The sequence below is a fragment of the Indicator indicator genome, chromosome 20, assembly GCF_027791375.1.
Source record: "Indicator indicator isolate 239-I01 chromosome 20, UM_Iind_1.1, whole genome shotgun sequence".
Lineage (NCBI taxonomy): Eukaryota > Metazoa > Chordata > Aves > Piciformes > Indicatoridae > Indicator > Indicator indicator.
This window is the reverse complement of record NC_072029.1, coordinates 13,408,665-13,425,999: the sequence shown is the minus strand read 5'-3', so window position 1 is coordinate 13,425,999 and position 17,335 is coordinate 13,408,665. Positions and strand designations below refer to the sequence as shown.

The window sequence follows — 17,335 nt, the reverse complement described above, 5'->3', positions numbered from 1 at the left end:
CTGTTATTATGGCTCTATCTGTAATGGATTGCTTGAATAAACTAAATAGGAAAAAAAACCCAAACAAAAACCCAAACAAACAACAACCCAAACTTCATAGGGTTGGGGGTTATTTTTGTAAATTAAAGTAACACAAAGCAAACAGGTTGGTAACTTTTGTTATTCACATCAGAGACTCACGAAAGACAGAACATATTCAGGAACCACACTTAAGACTACAATTGCAAGACTTTCAAAACACAAAGAAACTGGAAAAAAAAAAACAAAACAAAACTCCAAACCCAAACAATTGTTTGCAAATGTCTTCTGCTATCCTGTATTTATGTTAAGACCTGAAAACAACACAAGACCATATTATGCACAACTTTTTAGAAGCTTTATACATAGCCACATTTAGAAGAAAATTAATTCTCATTAAAAAGACTTTTTATGAACAAGATAGAAATAAGAAAATTGATTTTATCAAAGAAATATGAGCAGTTTAGGCACATTCAGATCAATACAGTATTCATATCTAACAGCCTAAAAATCAAAATAAATATTAAAAAAAACCAAAACACTTTCAAAAGCCCCAGTATTTTCCTTAAAATATAAACCAAAATAAAGACTACCATGAACAAAGAGAAAAGAAGAAAGTAATACAATTCAAACTAACATATCACTCACTATTGAATGTTCTTATTACAAGTCAAATGACTGAACACTGGGCTTTTTTTTTGTTTCCCCAATGAAAAACTCTCTTATCATTTCCAAGCTGCTATTTGACATTTAACTGGCAGAGGGTGGGTGGGTGAAAAAGCATTCTTTTTCTAGTTCAAGTATTTTAGGAGAAAGTCATTGGGTGAGGAACACAGAATTTTAAACTGAATCTGCAGCATAAAACTGTTTACTAAACTAAGACAATTTCAAAGCCACACAAGAAGAGAATTCAGCATTCTAATTCATCAATTAACAAGATGAATTAATAGACTGGAGGTGGGAGGGAAGGAAAAGTCTTGTCTCAACACAAATTACAGTTTTTCAAAATTCTGGACCAGCAAGCTTACTGCACAATGAAATGTTACAAATAATAGTACATGAAGAAAAGACATTTCGTCGTGTGAAATATTGCACATTCATTATCTTAACGGTCTGCTTGGAACATGCAGACAGACCAAACCTGCCAACTACCAACAAGTCCTGAGAATTGAATTTGCTCTGTAAGTCGGCACACAATCTCCCAGCTCAGAGCATATCCTGTGATTCTCTTCCCTGAAGAATACCACAAGAGTTCTTGCTGAGATTTTTTTTATATAAAAGTTGTAAACTTAATTCACTACTGGTTTTCAAAGCTAAGTAACAGTCTACAGAAAACGCTATGTGAAGAAGGGCATCTTGATAAAGCACAGTCTCATTTATTTATATCAAGCTATGCAGATCTGAAAGAATCCATGAAGGGCCATGTATGACAAAGCAGCAATAATAATGCTTAAATACAAAGCAAACTACGATCTTTCAGAGATGCTAAGTTCCATTTGAGCTCCCCCACAATACTTTTTAGGAAGCTATTTTAAAAATGAAAATTCACAAACTTTAAGAGCAGAACTGTGGATCATAACACTAAACAGTTAATTCAAATCAGAACAACTAAGGTTTTATAGCTACCTACAGGCTTCAACATATCTTCTTACTTTTAAAAACAGAACAGTAAGATTGCATTTCTAGGGATTCATCTGCTTTCTTCCCATCTTCCTTTTACAGTAGGCAGTGATGGAATACAAGACTATGTATTGTCAATAGATTTAATTTTGCATATGGTGTTACATCTTTCAAAATCCTCCCCAAGGAAGCTATTTCAGTCAGTTTGGGTAATTCATGTTAGCCAGTATTTAACTGAAGGAATGAAAACAAAGGTCAGGAAAACAACAGTGCTTAGAGTGCATTAGATTTTTTCAATTAAAGTCTTCATTAAAACAGATGAAAAAGGTATGCACTTTACTTTGCAGAAAAGAAATCTCTTAGGTGGAAGTGCTTGCAATTGAACTAATGTAAACTTGACCCATGCTGCTATATGATAAGGACAGTCAAATGACAATGTAATGCTTGGCTGTCATATGACAGTTATTTTCAGCCAAGGAAAACTAGTTTTGTATTTCTAGTGACAACTTAATGGTACCTAATTCTAAGACTGCTTCAGCTGGAAACCGTTATCCCTGTTTCAAATTTTCAACTCCTAAGGAGAATTTTGTAGTCATCAGGGTGCAGCAGACAAAACTTTGTGCAATGACTCATTATATGGAAACATTAGTCTTCCAAAGGTTATTTATATAACAGGATTTCCATTTGTAAAATTGTATGTTTTACCAATTTGCTGCACAGAACTTAATACTAGCTATTTAGGTGACAGGCATCTGACTGACTTTAGAAGTGTCACTACCTCCTACAAGACACCTCTCTAAAGTGAGCTATCAAATTTTTATTTTTTCTTTCCTAGTACACTTAATTACACAAATACTCATGTTTTATGCAGAAAAAGTTTATTTCTACTGGAGACTGAAAGCTAATTTAAATGACATCTTAAAACAAAAATTGTAGAAAACTCCAGTTGGAAGGGACCTCTGGAGCTCATGTGATCCAACCACGCACCAAAAACAAGGGCAACTCGAACTTGGATGTGAAAGTTAGCATTAACTGCTCAAGCCCAAACTTTGATTCCCCACCAAGACCCTTCAGCAGTAATATCTGCCACTTCTTTTTAAGAAGGTCTTCTTCATACAGGCTGTTGTTCCATCTCACTTTCAACCTGACCACAGGCTTCCATAACCTCCTTTTTGTAGGCACTAGCACTTGTGTGGTTGCACAGTAAATTCACTCAAGGAACTTTGTCAGATGGACATTAAAACCTGGCAAAAAACTTACAATTAGGTGGCCAAGTAAATTCTAATGCTGGCACAAAAAGGCACTGGGGAAATGCAATTGGATGCAGGATGCCCTTTTTGCCAGGAGTGCACATTTATTTTGTTTAGAGAGACTGCTTCTGCAGTCTCAAACTAGCAATTCTTTAGTCATCCCACATTCTCTCTGCAATATTTGCATGCAGAGAAAAGCCTACAAATAAGACAAATAAGGAACTGTTTCTCTAGCTTTTAACAATATCACAGGAAGCACATAGAGGGAACAAAACCAAGCCAAACAACAACAAAACAGGCTGTACCATTTAAACTGCAAAGAAAATAAGAACTCCACCAATCTAACAAAGACTGGTACATGAAGCTTGGTAGAAACTATTGGGAATAAAAAATTACACTGGGGGTGAGGATCAAGCAAATTTGCAAGAAGGCTGAGAAAGCACCTCCCTTCCTCCTTCTCCCAGGCACCATATCTATGGGATTCAAGAGGAAATGGGACATTGCTCCTCACCCAAACTCTGACATAAAACCAGAGCCTACACAGGTGTATGTTAAGGAACAAGGAGCCAAAGCAAAGCAGCCTGAGAAGCTGAGTAAACGCAATGGATTTAGCAAGACCAGCATACTCATTGAACACATGCTCCCTAAATCAAGAAAGGATTAAGGATTTTGAAACTTTCTCTCTGCAACGAAACTGCCTCATAAAGCAAGTTTAATCTGGAGTAATTCTAGTCAATGGATAAGAAACCTACTACTGCTCTCCGTTACTCCATTAGCTGATGTGCCAAGTTTGTATTAACTCACTTTCCAACAATCCAGTATTGCCAGCTAAGAAAAGTCACAAAACTTGTATTAAAAATATAACAAAAGGAACACCACCTATGAAAGCAAAACAGAGAAGGTGGCAAGTGCCAAAAAGAAAACGAATTTAAGTTGGCTCTTCATTTAAAAAAAAAAAATACACACACATCTTTAATTACATTATTATCTTCTCCTAGTTGCCCCAACAGAAGTTAACTCAGAGTGAGAAGTCTTCCCCCAAATAGGTATTAATACTGTTTAAGATACGCAAGTCCCATCTAGAGCCTCTGTTTCGTTTGCTGCAAAATGAGAAAGTAAGTCACTGCATGGCAGACAGGACTAAGGAGGAGTCCTGGGTTAGCTCATCCCATCTTGGACGACTACAACCTCTGCCAAACACATCCAGCTGACAACTGCTTTCCACCATTTCACACACAACTCACTTTGAGCAAGTTCTTATTTGAGTCTTCTCTCTTACGCCTCATCCAACCTTTTCTTTCTAAACTTTACAGAACAATCTCCATATTCAACTAAAACAAATCTTACCCAGAAATATTGAAGTGCTATATGATCCCAAAGTTATACAAACGATAAAATGCCAGACCACTCTAAATAGTTTGGCTTCATAATTTACTTAATTCAAACAGTTGTTTAAAACAAAAACACTCTCCTCTCTTCTTAGCAAAACACTGTTCCTCCACATGAATTCACATGATTCTACGTTGAATACTTCATCTCTGTATATTCCTTATTTTCATTAACTGTTCACAAACACCAGATAAGGATTTCATTTTCTTCACTGAAGTGGTTCAGGACTTCCCCCAAATATCAAGGCAGCTCTACATGCTGTCTGCCAGATTTGGTACACAAAACTTAAAAGTTGGCCCCTGCTAGGCTACAGAATAGCTCCAAAGCTGCTGGTGGGGTGTCTCATCTAAAATTCCTTAGGAAAAGATAGTATTAGGTTTAATTTATATTGTTCAACAATAAAGAAAAACAAAGCTCTGTATCTAAACTGCCAATGTCTCATACAAATTCTCTTATTTCTGTAATCCTTCTAGAAGAATTACACTCTTTAATTGATTTCTTTGTATCTACATGTTGGAACATACCAAATCAATGGTATGGCTTAATTTATAATCATTAACTGCTACTTTCAGAACCTGATATACTACTACAAGGCTCTGATAAACAGGACTCAGACAGTATAGAAGATATTTTTAAATTAGCATTCTTTTAAGACTTCATCTTTTAAAATAAATTTTTAAAAACAGCTTCCCCAAACCCACACCTCAGATTCAGTACAAGCATACGATCAACACAAAATTGTTACAAACCTCAAAGAAGTTGTTACAGGCAATTTCAGCAATTAGAGAACCTTTTCAGTGATATAATTAGTGATGACTTCATAAAATGGAGATAAACTGCAATATAAATCAAATTATTTAAGCCAAAGTATTTTATTTTACCAGAAACAAAATGCTGTCTCTTTCACTTCAAGACACGAGAATAAGACACCAAAGAATTGTTTTGAATACTTGAAATTTCTAGAACAGGTTTTCATTACTATAAACTACAGTGAGAATGTTTTGACAGTAACCCTGATTCATCTTCCTATTCCCTAGCAGGCTTTCAAAGCAACCAAAAAAAAAAAAATCCTAGAATGCATATTAACTGCACTCTGATGTACCAACAGTCTCAAAAAGTAGCAGCAATTTAAAGTGACAAGAATCTTGTAGAAGTACACAAGGTCAACTGCTACTCTTCATATTTTTTTCTTCTATAAAGTCTTTACTGACAAGGCATTTATAACTCCTAAGTTTTTAAATATAGCTAAAGATAGGCCAGTCCTTATATGCAAAACTATTTAGACAGGAAATATCAATTTGTTATATGAAAAAATAATGTATTGTACACAGAGATTTAGAAGGCCTGCGGCACCCAAAAACTGTTCAAGAAGCACACTATTACTTTCAGCTCGGTATTTTTCATTAGTACTTTGACATAATGTTCATAAACATGAGTTCATCGTGTGGTTTCTACCATAAATATTCTGGAAAAGGATCTTTAAATATGCACCATATAGTGTTGCTTACATTACAATTTGAGAGATTGTTATGCAACAGACATTACCTCAGCATAGTTTTAACACAGTAAATCTGAAAACTGAGTAACAGAGAGATATGATCAATTTTCCCAAATAAATGCCTTTTTTTTTTTTTTCTCCTCTCTGGTTGTCCGTTCCTAAAACCATCATTCACCTGTTTCTTAACTATGGGGTACTCTTTGAAAGTTACACACCTTACCTTCTTAACTACAGAAAGTAATACTGAACCAAAATTAAAAAGTCACCCCTAACTACAAAAAATTATTATCATTCTTTCTAAAATTCAAAAACCTTTTAAAATTCCACAATGCACATGGGTATATATACATACAGTATGAGGTACCTAGAACAATGGACAATTTTGAAAGGACATTACCAGGCAGAGGAGGACGCAGACTTCAGTTGTTAAGCATTCACAAGTTATTACTCTAACTCTTACTCACATTCCTTCAGTTTCCAGATGCAGGCTGGCAGCCATGGCCAACTGCAGTACTAACCACATAAACTGATTAGATCCAGCTTAGCATTAACTAGCCATACATGGAAGTAATTTTTCTTATAAATCACTCCTCCATAAATTCAATCTAACGTGCTCAACTAACATTTGCAGAAAGGATCACAAGAATGTGCTGCAATGCCTCACAGTCTTCCTTTGCATATTTTAGAATTGTATAAAAAAACTTGTAAAATTCCTACAGCTACAATAATAAGAGCACTAACCAAAACTATAATAGAAGTTAAGAGAAAGATCTTTTTGTTCTATAGCAATTAAAAACACAAAGTGTAGAAGTCCACTTGTTCATCAGGTTTACTGAGTATGTACTTAACATCCATTAGCAGGGGCTGTTTGAAAAAACTCCTGTCCTAAATATCCATCTAAGATCCAGTTAGTAGCTATACATCAGCATGTAGTAGAAAGGGTACACGCTGACAGTATCTCCCTCCTACAGGTATAGCTATGCTGTAGCAGTGCAGCAGTAATTCGCCATACTCAATCTGAAAAAAATTCATACAGGTTACCAAAAGAAAGGAGATCCAACAGATTTCTTCACAATAGGACTGTAAATCAGCTCAGTTAAAAAGGTGACAAGACACTGATTTAGATGGAGGTAGTAGATTTTTCCTTTTACCTTATGTAGGCAAGAAAACAAAACAACAGAAAGAAACCCAAAAAGTCACTCCACACTAGAGCAGAAACTCAAGTGAGTCTGTAGGACCCAAAACGCTAAAGCAGACTTGTAATTAACGTTTTAGTAGGTCATTACTTTCACTACAATAATGTACAACATTTCAGTTTCTGTATGATACATGGTTAGGGATACAAAGAAAATTATCTAAACCTGGTATCAGAATAAATTATTTAAAACCAATAAGATTTGTTCCTATTTTGGTCCCCTACTGATCGCTGACAGACTGCTCACAGATACTGTTCCTGGTACCAGGCCAATTTTACAATTGCTCTGGAGGGATGTTGGGGGGGTGGAAACCAGCACAGCTTTTTATCTTTAAGAAAACAGGAGTCAAAATTTCACTTACACAAGAAGATGTCACACTTGGTAAGCTGGCATGTTAAAAAAGTCACACTGAGCAAAGAAAAAACCTCTACAATGGCAAAACTGATTATTTTTTTTGGTTGTTCCGAGAAAGAGTGAAGAAAACTCGTAATACTACTTAAGATTATGGAATTTCATTACTGTTTTAAAATTACAAGACAATGGGATACCTGGTCTTTAAAACCTGAGAGTCCTGGTTTCTTACTGTCTATCCTCTAACACTGCTGATTTCCTTGTATATGTTTGCAAGTTATTTTCATTCATTACAGTATAAAATACATCTAGTGTATAAAAATGTTCCTAAGAAAGGGGAAACGACTTGTTTTAAAATTCATTCTGATCTCCAATCCTTTCTCATTTTCTCCTGCCTAGTTTTAAATTACTTGGAAGAGTACCCATTTCTGCCCCCTCCCACTCCATATAATCAGTGACATCTTCCAACCACCCAGCAAAGCTGTAACTACATTAGCAAGTCTACAAGTACAGATCTTACTCTTTAAAGACAGTAAACAAAATATTTTTAGTACATACATATTTCTTTTAAACGATTCAGTGTTCATGTTTTAAATAGCTTGTAGACACGTTGAATTAATTCATTTTACATGCACAGTATGGAATATTCCTATTATATAACCTCCTGCTTATAGAAGAATTAAATCTAATTTAGGAACTTAATAATTAACATCATGAACTCTAGTATGATAGCACAACAGTATCACTTTCAAATCGTAACTGAGCATACTGCCAGCAGAAACATCTTAATTTGTTACTCCTGCAACAAGCACTTTCTTAAAAATTAGTAACTCAGTGCAGCATTACTGAATATTTAACACAAATCACTAAAGCAGCAATAAACCCTAAGGTGGAAGAATCACACTTTTATATAAGACACCTTGTACATAAAAGAACTTAGATAAAGTTCTTTTCCAATCAAGAGCCCAGAAAGATACAATGTCAGATAAATGTTTTGGGCACTACACTATTTTAGTCAAAAAATTGTTTATCATATCTCACTCTCGGTCCCAGCAAAGAATAAAAATTGCCATATTTAAAAGATAGCACTGCCCTACTCGAGTAATTTAAAGTTTATTTCTTTGACCAGAAACCAAAGGAACACACTGCAGTTTGGAGTTCACATTGGATCGATAAATTTAATACCTATTAAAGAGACATCAGGCTTCATACACCATTCTGTAGCTCTTATTTGAAATATAACTGGAATCCACAAATCTCCAAGACAACACACAAAGCAGAAGGAAGGAGAATAGCAGTTTTCCAAGACATGTTACAGAGGTAGCAAAAAGACTCATAATAAAGCTTAATGACTACATCAGCAGACACTGAAGACCACTTTTGATTTAAGCTGGATGTCAGTTCTCAGAAGAATTCTCTTTTCCAGATTGCATTTCAGATCTGGAAGCTACCTTTATTTGGAAGCATGATAGTTCCATAATATTGCATATATATCAGCAGAGAGAATAGAACCAAGACCTTTAAAGTTTAGCAACATTAATAAAGAGGGAAAAACAAACAAACAAAACCACAAAAACAAGCAAACAAATAAACCCACAGTAATTTATGATCCATCTGCCAACTGGTGCATCAGAAGGTCACACTTTTGGGGAAACTGCATTGATCAGTTGCTTTCTCATAGTACCATAGGGATATGCAGTTGTTTCCAACCAGCACTCATTCATCCCTATGATTTTTTTTTAACTTTGACTTAAGTCAAGAGGCCCCCTTCTAAATATTTAGTTATTTGGACAACTCCAATAGGAATTAACTGCGATTTTATCAAAGGTAACAAATCATGACTTAAAATTTAGGCACAGCACTACACTTGAATATCTACTGCTTAGTTACCAGCAGATAGTTACTATATAAAACCCTCTACACCAAACCTAGCTTCAATTAATTCATTTTAAATGCATCAAATCAGAACACTTCCATTTTACTGCTGCATGTTTACAGGGGAAAAAAACAATACAGAGCTAACATAAGAGCTATTAACCATGTTATTTAAGACTCACATCTCAGTTTCAAGCAATAAAACTACTTCATCTGTCTTCAACATTCTATTTGTTTTCACCACAATCTTCCACTAGAACTTGAGTAAAAGGTAAGAAATAGGAGTAAAAAAGACTCCCATCTCACACCTATATGCTATGTTCTGGATGTCTGGAACTCCTATAACTTACTTAGCAGAGCTAAGACAGGTCACGTCAGGGGATCACATGAAAACAGCTTCTTGGATACTTCTCATTTTAACACTGCCGGATGCACAGCCACTGCAAGGAGTACATAGCAGAGGTGTGGACGGCTATCACTGAGCAGAATACAATAGTTAAAAGAAATCACAGAAAGATTTAGCTGAAACATTCCAGATTTCAGTATGCAGATTAAGACAGTACCAAGATCTGCTGATCAGTGCAGCAGATCAGGACATAGAGAGGCCTGGGATGAGCACTGACACTGTTGGGTGGCTGGCTGTCAGGCGTGTTCAGTATAGTTTATCTTCCAAAGCAAATATTACGAAGAAAAAGTATTCAACTTTTAAGCTGAGCTTCAGCCAAAACCCCCCCAAAACATATGTAGTTCTAAAGACTTACTAGGATGCCTGAAACTTCTAAAGTAAGACTTCGCTTTCAAAAAAAAGCATTTTAAAGTCAACCCCAGCCCCTTTACCTTCGTCCTCACTTCACAACCCTGAAACCAGCCAGAAATACCAGCTCATTTTTATGCCGCTCCCTCTTAAGTAATGCTTTACTGGAAACAGTGAAACCGTTAAGATCCCGATTTTGTCTACCTCTAATCTCAACTTTTTAAGAAAAGGTTCCTGCCCGAGTCACGACATCTGTGCGCTTTAGAGACTTCGCTACATCCCAGACGTGTGCGTCACTGGTATCTGAGGGAAAATAAAACTCTAACCCTGAGGGAAAGTTTATTCTGCGAGGGAAACCCCGGCCATGACAGGTTCAGTGCTGCACGGCAGCGCCGCGGGGCTGTCACCATACGGCAGCCGCGGCTGCCTCAGCTGCCACGGGAGCTAACGGGCAAGGTGGCCGCGCCCGCCCCGGGGACAGGCCACCCCAGCCGAGGGAGAGTGCCTCTGCCTGCCCACGTCCGGAACCGCCGCTCAAGCACAGCAAGCCCGAAAGAGGGTGGCGACCTGGAGACGAGTAGCGTAGGAGCGCGGGGATGCCACCTCCTCACCCCCCTCCCTCTTCCCAGGCCGGCTCTGGGGCTCCGGCCTGCATGGAGCCTCTTCTGTAGACCGAAGACAGGGCAGCCTCGGGTGTGGGCATCACGCAGCTCATGGGGAGGTGGCAGGCCCCGGCCCGCCCCGCGGCTGCCCTGCCCGCCGGGCGCGGGTGCTCCCTCGGAAGCGCCGAAGGGTGTTGGCCACTCACCCACGCAGGCAGATCCGCGGAGGAGACGCTGAGCCGCACCGCCTCCTCCTCGTCCTCCAGGAAGGCGAGCGCCCGGCCGAGGCGGGAAGTCTTGCCGCCGCGGTGCCTGCGGATCCAGAAGAGCCCGCATAGTGCAATGAGGACCCAGCTGAAGCTCAACCCTAGGTAGCCCAGCACATACACGGGGAAGATCAGCACGAAGCTCCTCGCAAACTGCGACACCAAGCCTGTCACATCCACGCTTAGCAGCGGCGGCGGCTCTGGCACCGAGTCCCCAGCCGCCGCCTTCTCCGCTGCAGCAGGATCCGTGGCGGACCCCGCGCCCGGGGACTGCTTAGCCGCGGACCCGCTCATGCTACCGCAGCGGCAGTTCCTACTACTGCTGCCGCTCCTCCCGCTGCTGCAGCTCCTCCTCCTCCTCCTCGGGCGCTGGCTGCGAGCGGGCAGGGGGGCAGGGCGGCAGGGCGGCGGCGGCGCCTCCGCCTCGCATCCTGCGCCCGGCCCCGCTCACCGCGCACCGACACTAGCCGCCGCCCGCTTCCGGGTTCGGGGTGGTCCGGCCCAAGCCGTCACCGCCGACCGCGGGCAGAGTGCTGCTGCGGAGGACGAGTCGTGGTACCGCGAGGAGGCGCCTTATCCCCGGCCTCCTCTATTGGCGCCCGGCGTGCCACCTCCCCCTGCCTCCGGCGGCCGCGGTCCCCTCCTCTCTGCCGGGCCCTAGCCGGCGGAAGTCTTTCATCCTTCCCTTACGGGCCTGCCCTAGGGAGATCAGGTTTGCCCTGCACGATGGGATCCCGGCCAGGACATTGTCGCCGCCTTTCGCCAAGCTCTCCTCGCTGCCCCTGGGAGCCCCTCGCCCAGCCTAACTTGGGGCAGCCAACCCAGCCGCCCACCCGCAGCGGCCACCGGCAATCAATGCTTGGCCTCGCAGGAACGAAGGGAGGGGGCAACATGCCGCGGGAAGAGGAGGTTATAACAACGAAACGGGCGCTTGCTGTGGCACGAAGCAGAACCCGCTTGTTAATGCGTTGGGAATAGTGAACGCGCTGGTGTGTGCTTCCTCATGGTTAAACCACATCACCTCCCACCAACGTGTTAATTAGTGTGCTTCCTCATGGGGAAGCCACCCCACCTTCCCATTTTCTTTATTCATGTGTGCCATTGAATGGTTTTCACCTTTTACACCCTTCAGTAACAAGCTTCTTACTTTTCTTTGTCCTCCTTAAAGGGATGTTATTAAAGGACAAATTAATCAGTGGCTCAAAGGAACCACAGTCACTCCACTCCTCAGTTACAATAGGTGTTTCCCGAAGCTTTGTTCACATCCTCAGATGAAATTGGTACCTCTGTCATTTTGTTAATCCACAGACACAGCAGTACCTGAAGTGGCACTCATCTTTTCGGGATTACACAACTCCTGAATCTGTGGAACTAAACCATCTAATTTTCTACAACCTTGTGACATGTATCCCTTCAAAACAGTAACACCCGGTTACCACCTCATTCCTCCTACCACTCCTTTATCTTTTTCAATAATGTAACTACCAATTTTGTAAGGGGCAGCTGTTGCTTGTCCTTTGCTGTGTGCTTATCAGTTTGCTGGTACACACTTGCATTCAGCAGGAGGCTTTGGCTTTTTTTTTTTTCTCTTGGTTTTAAATAGGTAATCTTTCACTTAGTGAGAATTTTAACAAAATTTGTAGGACTTTATGAGACTAGGAGAGTGTGAATTTAGCCAGTAGGCTGAAAAGTTATGGAAACACATACAAATGGACATATAGGAAAGCTGCGTAAGCTTCCTTTCCTTAAGAAGTAAAAGCAACTTCATCCTAATTATCCACGGAAATGGAAAGTCAGAAAGGCAACAACACAAAAGGAAAAGTTGTTTGCTCAGAGCTGCACAGCAGAATCAGAAGAGTAATATGTATCTTGACAACTGAATGTGCTGTTCTGTTTTATCATCTTTCCAAATTCTCTCCATGCCTATGATCAGACACAATGAACTGATCACTCTAAGTACAATTTCTGGCCATAGGTTTATATTGCTCTTTACCCCCTCCCTACCACTGAGAGGATGTTTTCCAACTCTATACTTAGTTTAGCCAAGATGAAAATTCAGAAGCATCAAATGATACAAAACAAACCAACAAAATGGACAATTTACAACTGCAAGGTAAACCAAGCATTGAAATTATAATTTACATTGAGTTTCCCAGAGAACTCAGAACACCTCAGGCTGTAACAGTGAAGAGACTGAGAGTGCAGCATAAGCCCCTGTAAAAGCCTGTTACCCTAAGTGGGGACTATGAGGTCTGTGACTCCTTTGGATACCAATAATATCAAACTACTGTAAATGTGAGAGAATTTCTACATTTGTCATATTCCTCTTCTAATTACGTAGTTTGCTTATATAGGCTTTCTTATGAACTCACTCCTGAGTTTCAGTAACATCAAGCCCAAATTGCCATATTGTATATTGGCTTCCTTCATTACAACCAATACTATTTATATTTTCTCACTTTTTCAAGCCCTTTGTTCTCAGTCTTGGGCTTCGTTGCTCCATTATAATTCCCTGTGTGACTTCACAGTGTCTGAAGCAGAATACAACTGTACCACCCATCAAAAAGAAAATTCAGAATCAGAAGGAAAAAAGCAATTGAATTAACATCGTGTTTGCCAACTAACACTTTACCATATGCTGTGTCCTATTCTGCTCTCCTTTATGTCTGAGTGTGTAATCTGAAAATGAGCTGGATATAGAATTTGTAGAGCAATACCCCATAGAGTCAGTATTAATACACTGAAGCAGCGCATCAGAAAATAAATTAATCTTGTGGTAGCATTCTGGTAGGCCTGACAGCCTAGCATTGATCCTGGGCAGAGCAATTAATTAGCTCATACAGAAGTTTGATTAATCAGAACTAGAGATGGGTGATAAGCAAGACCTTGCAGCAGTAATTTAGATAGCATTTACCTGTATAATCAACAGAAAGTTCTGATAAAGACTTCTTAGAACTCCTGTAGATAACTGACTTGGCTCCCCACAGTGTTTTGGTGAAGAAACTGAGTGCTATGAAATTAGCATACCCACTGTTGTAATAGGGACAATAGAGTCTTGTTAAAATCAAGATACAAACTCTTGCTACTAGGGGATAAATTAAGGTCAGCTACTCTTTAATAAAGTTTTTCATATTTTTTTCTGGATAAACACAAGCTATTTGTTTAATATTCTGGTGCTGATAAATTGTTTAATAATTCACTTGAGAATCTTGGAATTGTTCATTCATGTATTTCCTGATCCTATTTTCTTATACTTATGTGGGATAATTCCCTAGCTTCCTATGGGACAGGACAGCAAGTTTAGTATACTTCAGGACCAAGGTCATTTACAATCAGCAGGTATTTGTGTTAAATGAAGTTTTGTGAAGCTGGCCTGCCAAAAACCTGAAAAAGGGAGTCTTATGAAGATAAGACGGCCCTGTTTTGGCTAAAACCAATTAAGCAAGGCTAAAATAACATAAACGCCCAACTTCAAAACAGATTTTGAAGGCCAGATTTTGAAGACCTTTGCCTAATTAACTGCAATTTTAAGAGAGTAAACCCCCGTTGGTATGCTAATGAGAAAACCTGAGTACATGCTAAACATATATGTTAAATCTCAAATCATGCTAAATATCACCTAGAAGGCAGGGACACTCAGGGTTATAAAACCTGTAAGTGGAATATCTCTTGTTGTGCAGGGGCACCAGCACTAGCAGTTGCGAGAGAAAGATGGAGATGAGGACAGTTGATAGGTGAAAAGTTTATTTCAGAAAGCCATATTTTTGCTCTTTCTATTTATGGACATGGAGGACTCACTAACATAAGCATTGTGAATACTTTGCAAGAGATCATTTGTGCACCTCTGCTGACAGCAATATTAGAGTTTTCTTCTCACCTTCACAAGGCCTCAGCAAAAATTGGTTAAAAAGCAAGGGGTGGAGGGGGTATATAGCTAAAAAGCCTAGATCTTAATGTGTCTCTTCCTTCATAGAAAATAAAACATTTTTATTTTTAAAATAAATGTGTCATCATTTTGAGCATGGTGGAGGGTTGTAATGTTGTCCCTATGAGGGCTGATATTTCCATTCATTTTTTTGGTATTATTCCATACTGAGGTGAAGAAAAATGCAATACTGCTTTACAGGATGAGAGGAACATCTAAAAATTCTTATTACTACTTAATTTTGTTCTTATTACTACTTAATTTTGAAAGATGTGTTATTGTATACTCCTGTTTTTCAGATAACAGTGCAGGCGAAGAATAAAATATGTGTACCAAGCGAGACAAGAAAAAAGCATATAGAAGTTAAACGTGCGTTAAAATTATTTTTTTCCACTACATTGGTGAGAAACTGTAGTTTAATACATGATCAAAACATCTAAACGTGCATAAATTTTAGTTCTATTATTCCAAAGGTGTTATTGTAGGTTGTGTTCTCATGCAACAGTTAAGACTTCAGTTCGATCCCTGGCTTTAAGGTTTGAAAAGTTCTTTCAAACCCTCTAGTGGTGCCTTTTGACATCAGTAGTTTTTCTCTGGCCATAAAGCTGCCTGACTAGTACACGCTAATAGGAGTAAGAAGAAGCCGTTGGCAGCCAAACCTGATGTGTTTAGTTTTTACTTACATTTTTTAAATTGTATTTGGTAACAAATACATACACATATTATAAAGAACAGATAATTGGACCATGACTTGAAAAATGGCTTTTTCTTCTGTCCAGTCTTTCATATCTCCGTTGCTTTTGATAGTCTTACATATAGGCATTTGCTACATTGTTTTAAACCCACAATTCAATTACAGTACTTGAAGGTACTTTTCACTTTCAGTACCCCTATGTAGGACAGCCTTTCTGTGGAATGTTCTTTACTAAGCAGATGCCTGGTTCCATGTAACAGTCACCACCTTGACTAAAGAGCACTCTGAGTTAATCCAAGGTGACTTGTGAACACATTTAATTTGTTCAGAAGATATGACTATAGATAGTTGTTCTGCCAAAGACAGCTAAAGAATTCATAAGAATGTTTATAAATAGTGTAGTACCTATAGATGCTGGTATTTGGTAGATGCAATTTAGCCCTTAAAGGTCAAATTTACAGTTTATGGTGATGTGTTGGTTTAGGTTTTTTAAAATAAAATATAGAGAGTTGGTTGTTGGGTTTTGGGTGTTTTGTTTTCCCTCCTAATTGCTTGCTCATTTGCCTTTGCTTGATAAAGGCCATGATAAAGGACAGTATTTCAAAGTCCAGGCAACTTTTACAGCATTTTAAATTTATTCTGAAAACATGTCTAAGGGGCAACGGTATCAAGGCCTTTTATATAATCAACAACTGGCTATTTAAGGCCAAGTATAAGGGGTTAAATTTTATCTTTTTGAAGTCAGTGTGACAAACTCTAGTTGAACTAGAACAAAACTAGAAGTAGGTAGATTCAGAATGGATGTTAGGATGAAGTTTTTCACCATGAGGGTGGTGAGACATTGGAACAGGTTGCCCAAGGAGATGGTGTTTAAGGCCAGGCTGGATGTGGCTCTGAGCAACCTGATCTTGTGTGCGGTGTCCCTGCCCATGGCAGGGAGGTTGGAACTAGATGATCCTTGAGGTCCCTTCCAAACCTGGCAATTCTATGATTCTGTAACTATGACAAGAATGTTTCTCAAATACAAAATTACCTCTTCCTTTGCTTGTATTTTTTCTCAGTAGCCAGTTCAACAGACATTACTGATGTTAACTGTTAACAGTTATGTATTAAGTTTTGGTGTTTTTACTCTTAAAAAGAAAAAAAATAAAATAAGCAACAAGTTACACATGCCTGAAGGAATTTTAACTTAGTCTTTTAAACTGCAGATGTTGACAGGTTGTAAATAGGTTGTAAATATTTGCTAAGAAAATAGCACACACCTTTCCTGCAGGCGTTGATGTCGAGTTTACTTCGCTTGTGTTTGGTATGCTGCCCCTTTCTTGCAGAAAACATCTCTGGCATTTGTTAGTGCGGGAATATTGTTAACAATTTTATTTCTACAAGTGTTTTTCCTATCTGCTTCTACCTAACATCCGGGTAAACGGCAGATTTAAATTAAGCGTTATGATTTTTTTTCCTCTCCACAGTGATCGTGCGTGACTTTTAGTAGAAGTGATTCAGATACAATAAGGAATGGTTTCATGGGATACTTAGCATCTAAAAAGTCGGTAACGAACAGCAGAACAACAGTGCTTCAAACGCTGCCCAGGTGAGCTCTCCGTGCCCGCCTCACAGGATGGTGCCCGGCGGGACGCCTTCGCCTGAGAAACCTATCTGGGTATCAGCTCCAGGAGGAAAACCTTCCTGCAGCCACTCAAACAGTCCAAACTATTGCTTCCGGCTAGGCACGGGCGGGGGAATGAGTAAGTCACCCGCCCCGACGAGACTCACCATGAGCCCAGCCCTGCGCACTCTCACCTCTTGTCTTTCCCACAACGCCGTGCGGCCGGAGCGTTCGCCCGCGGCGGGCCCCAACGCTCATCCATCGCTCGGCTATTCGGCTGCTTCCCCCTAG

At 39.6% G+C, this 17,335-nt stretch overlaps 1 protein-coding gene across 1 annotated transcript in view; it reads right to left on the bottom strand.

The window, feature by feature from the left end:
- The window catches only part of ESYT2 (extended synaptotagmin 2), a 63,349-nt gene extending 52,236 nt beyond the window's left edge, over window positions 1–11,113 (bottom strand). The window contains exon 1 of the mRNA XM_054390031.1: window positions 10,760–11,113. Within this exon, the coding sequence (XP_054246006.1) occupies window positions 10,760–11,113 (354 nt within the window). The remainder of the gene's footprint in view (window positions 1–10,759) is intronic.
- Between the last annotated feature and the right edge of the window lie 6,222 nt (window positions 11,114–17,335).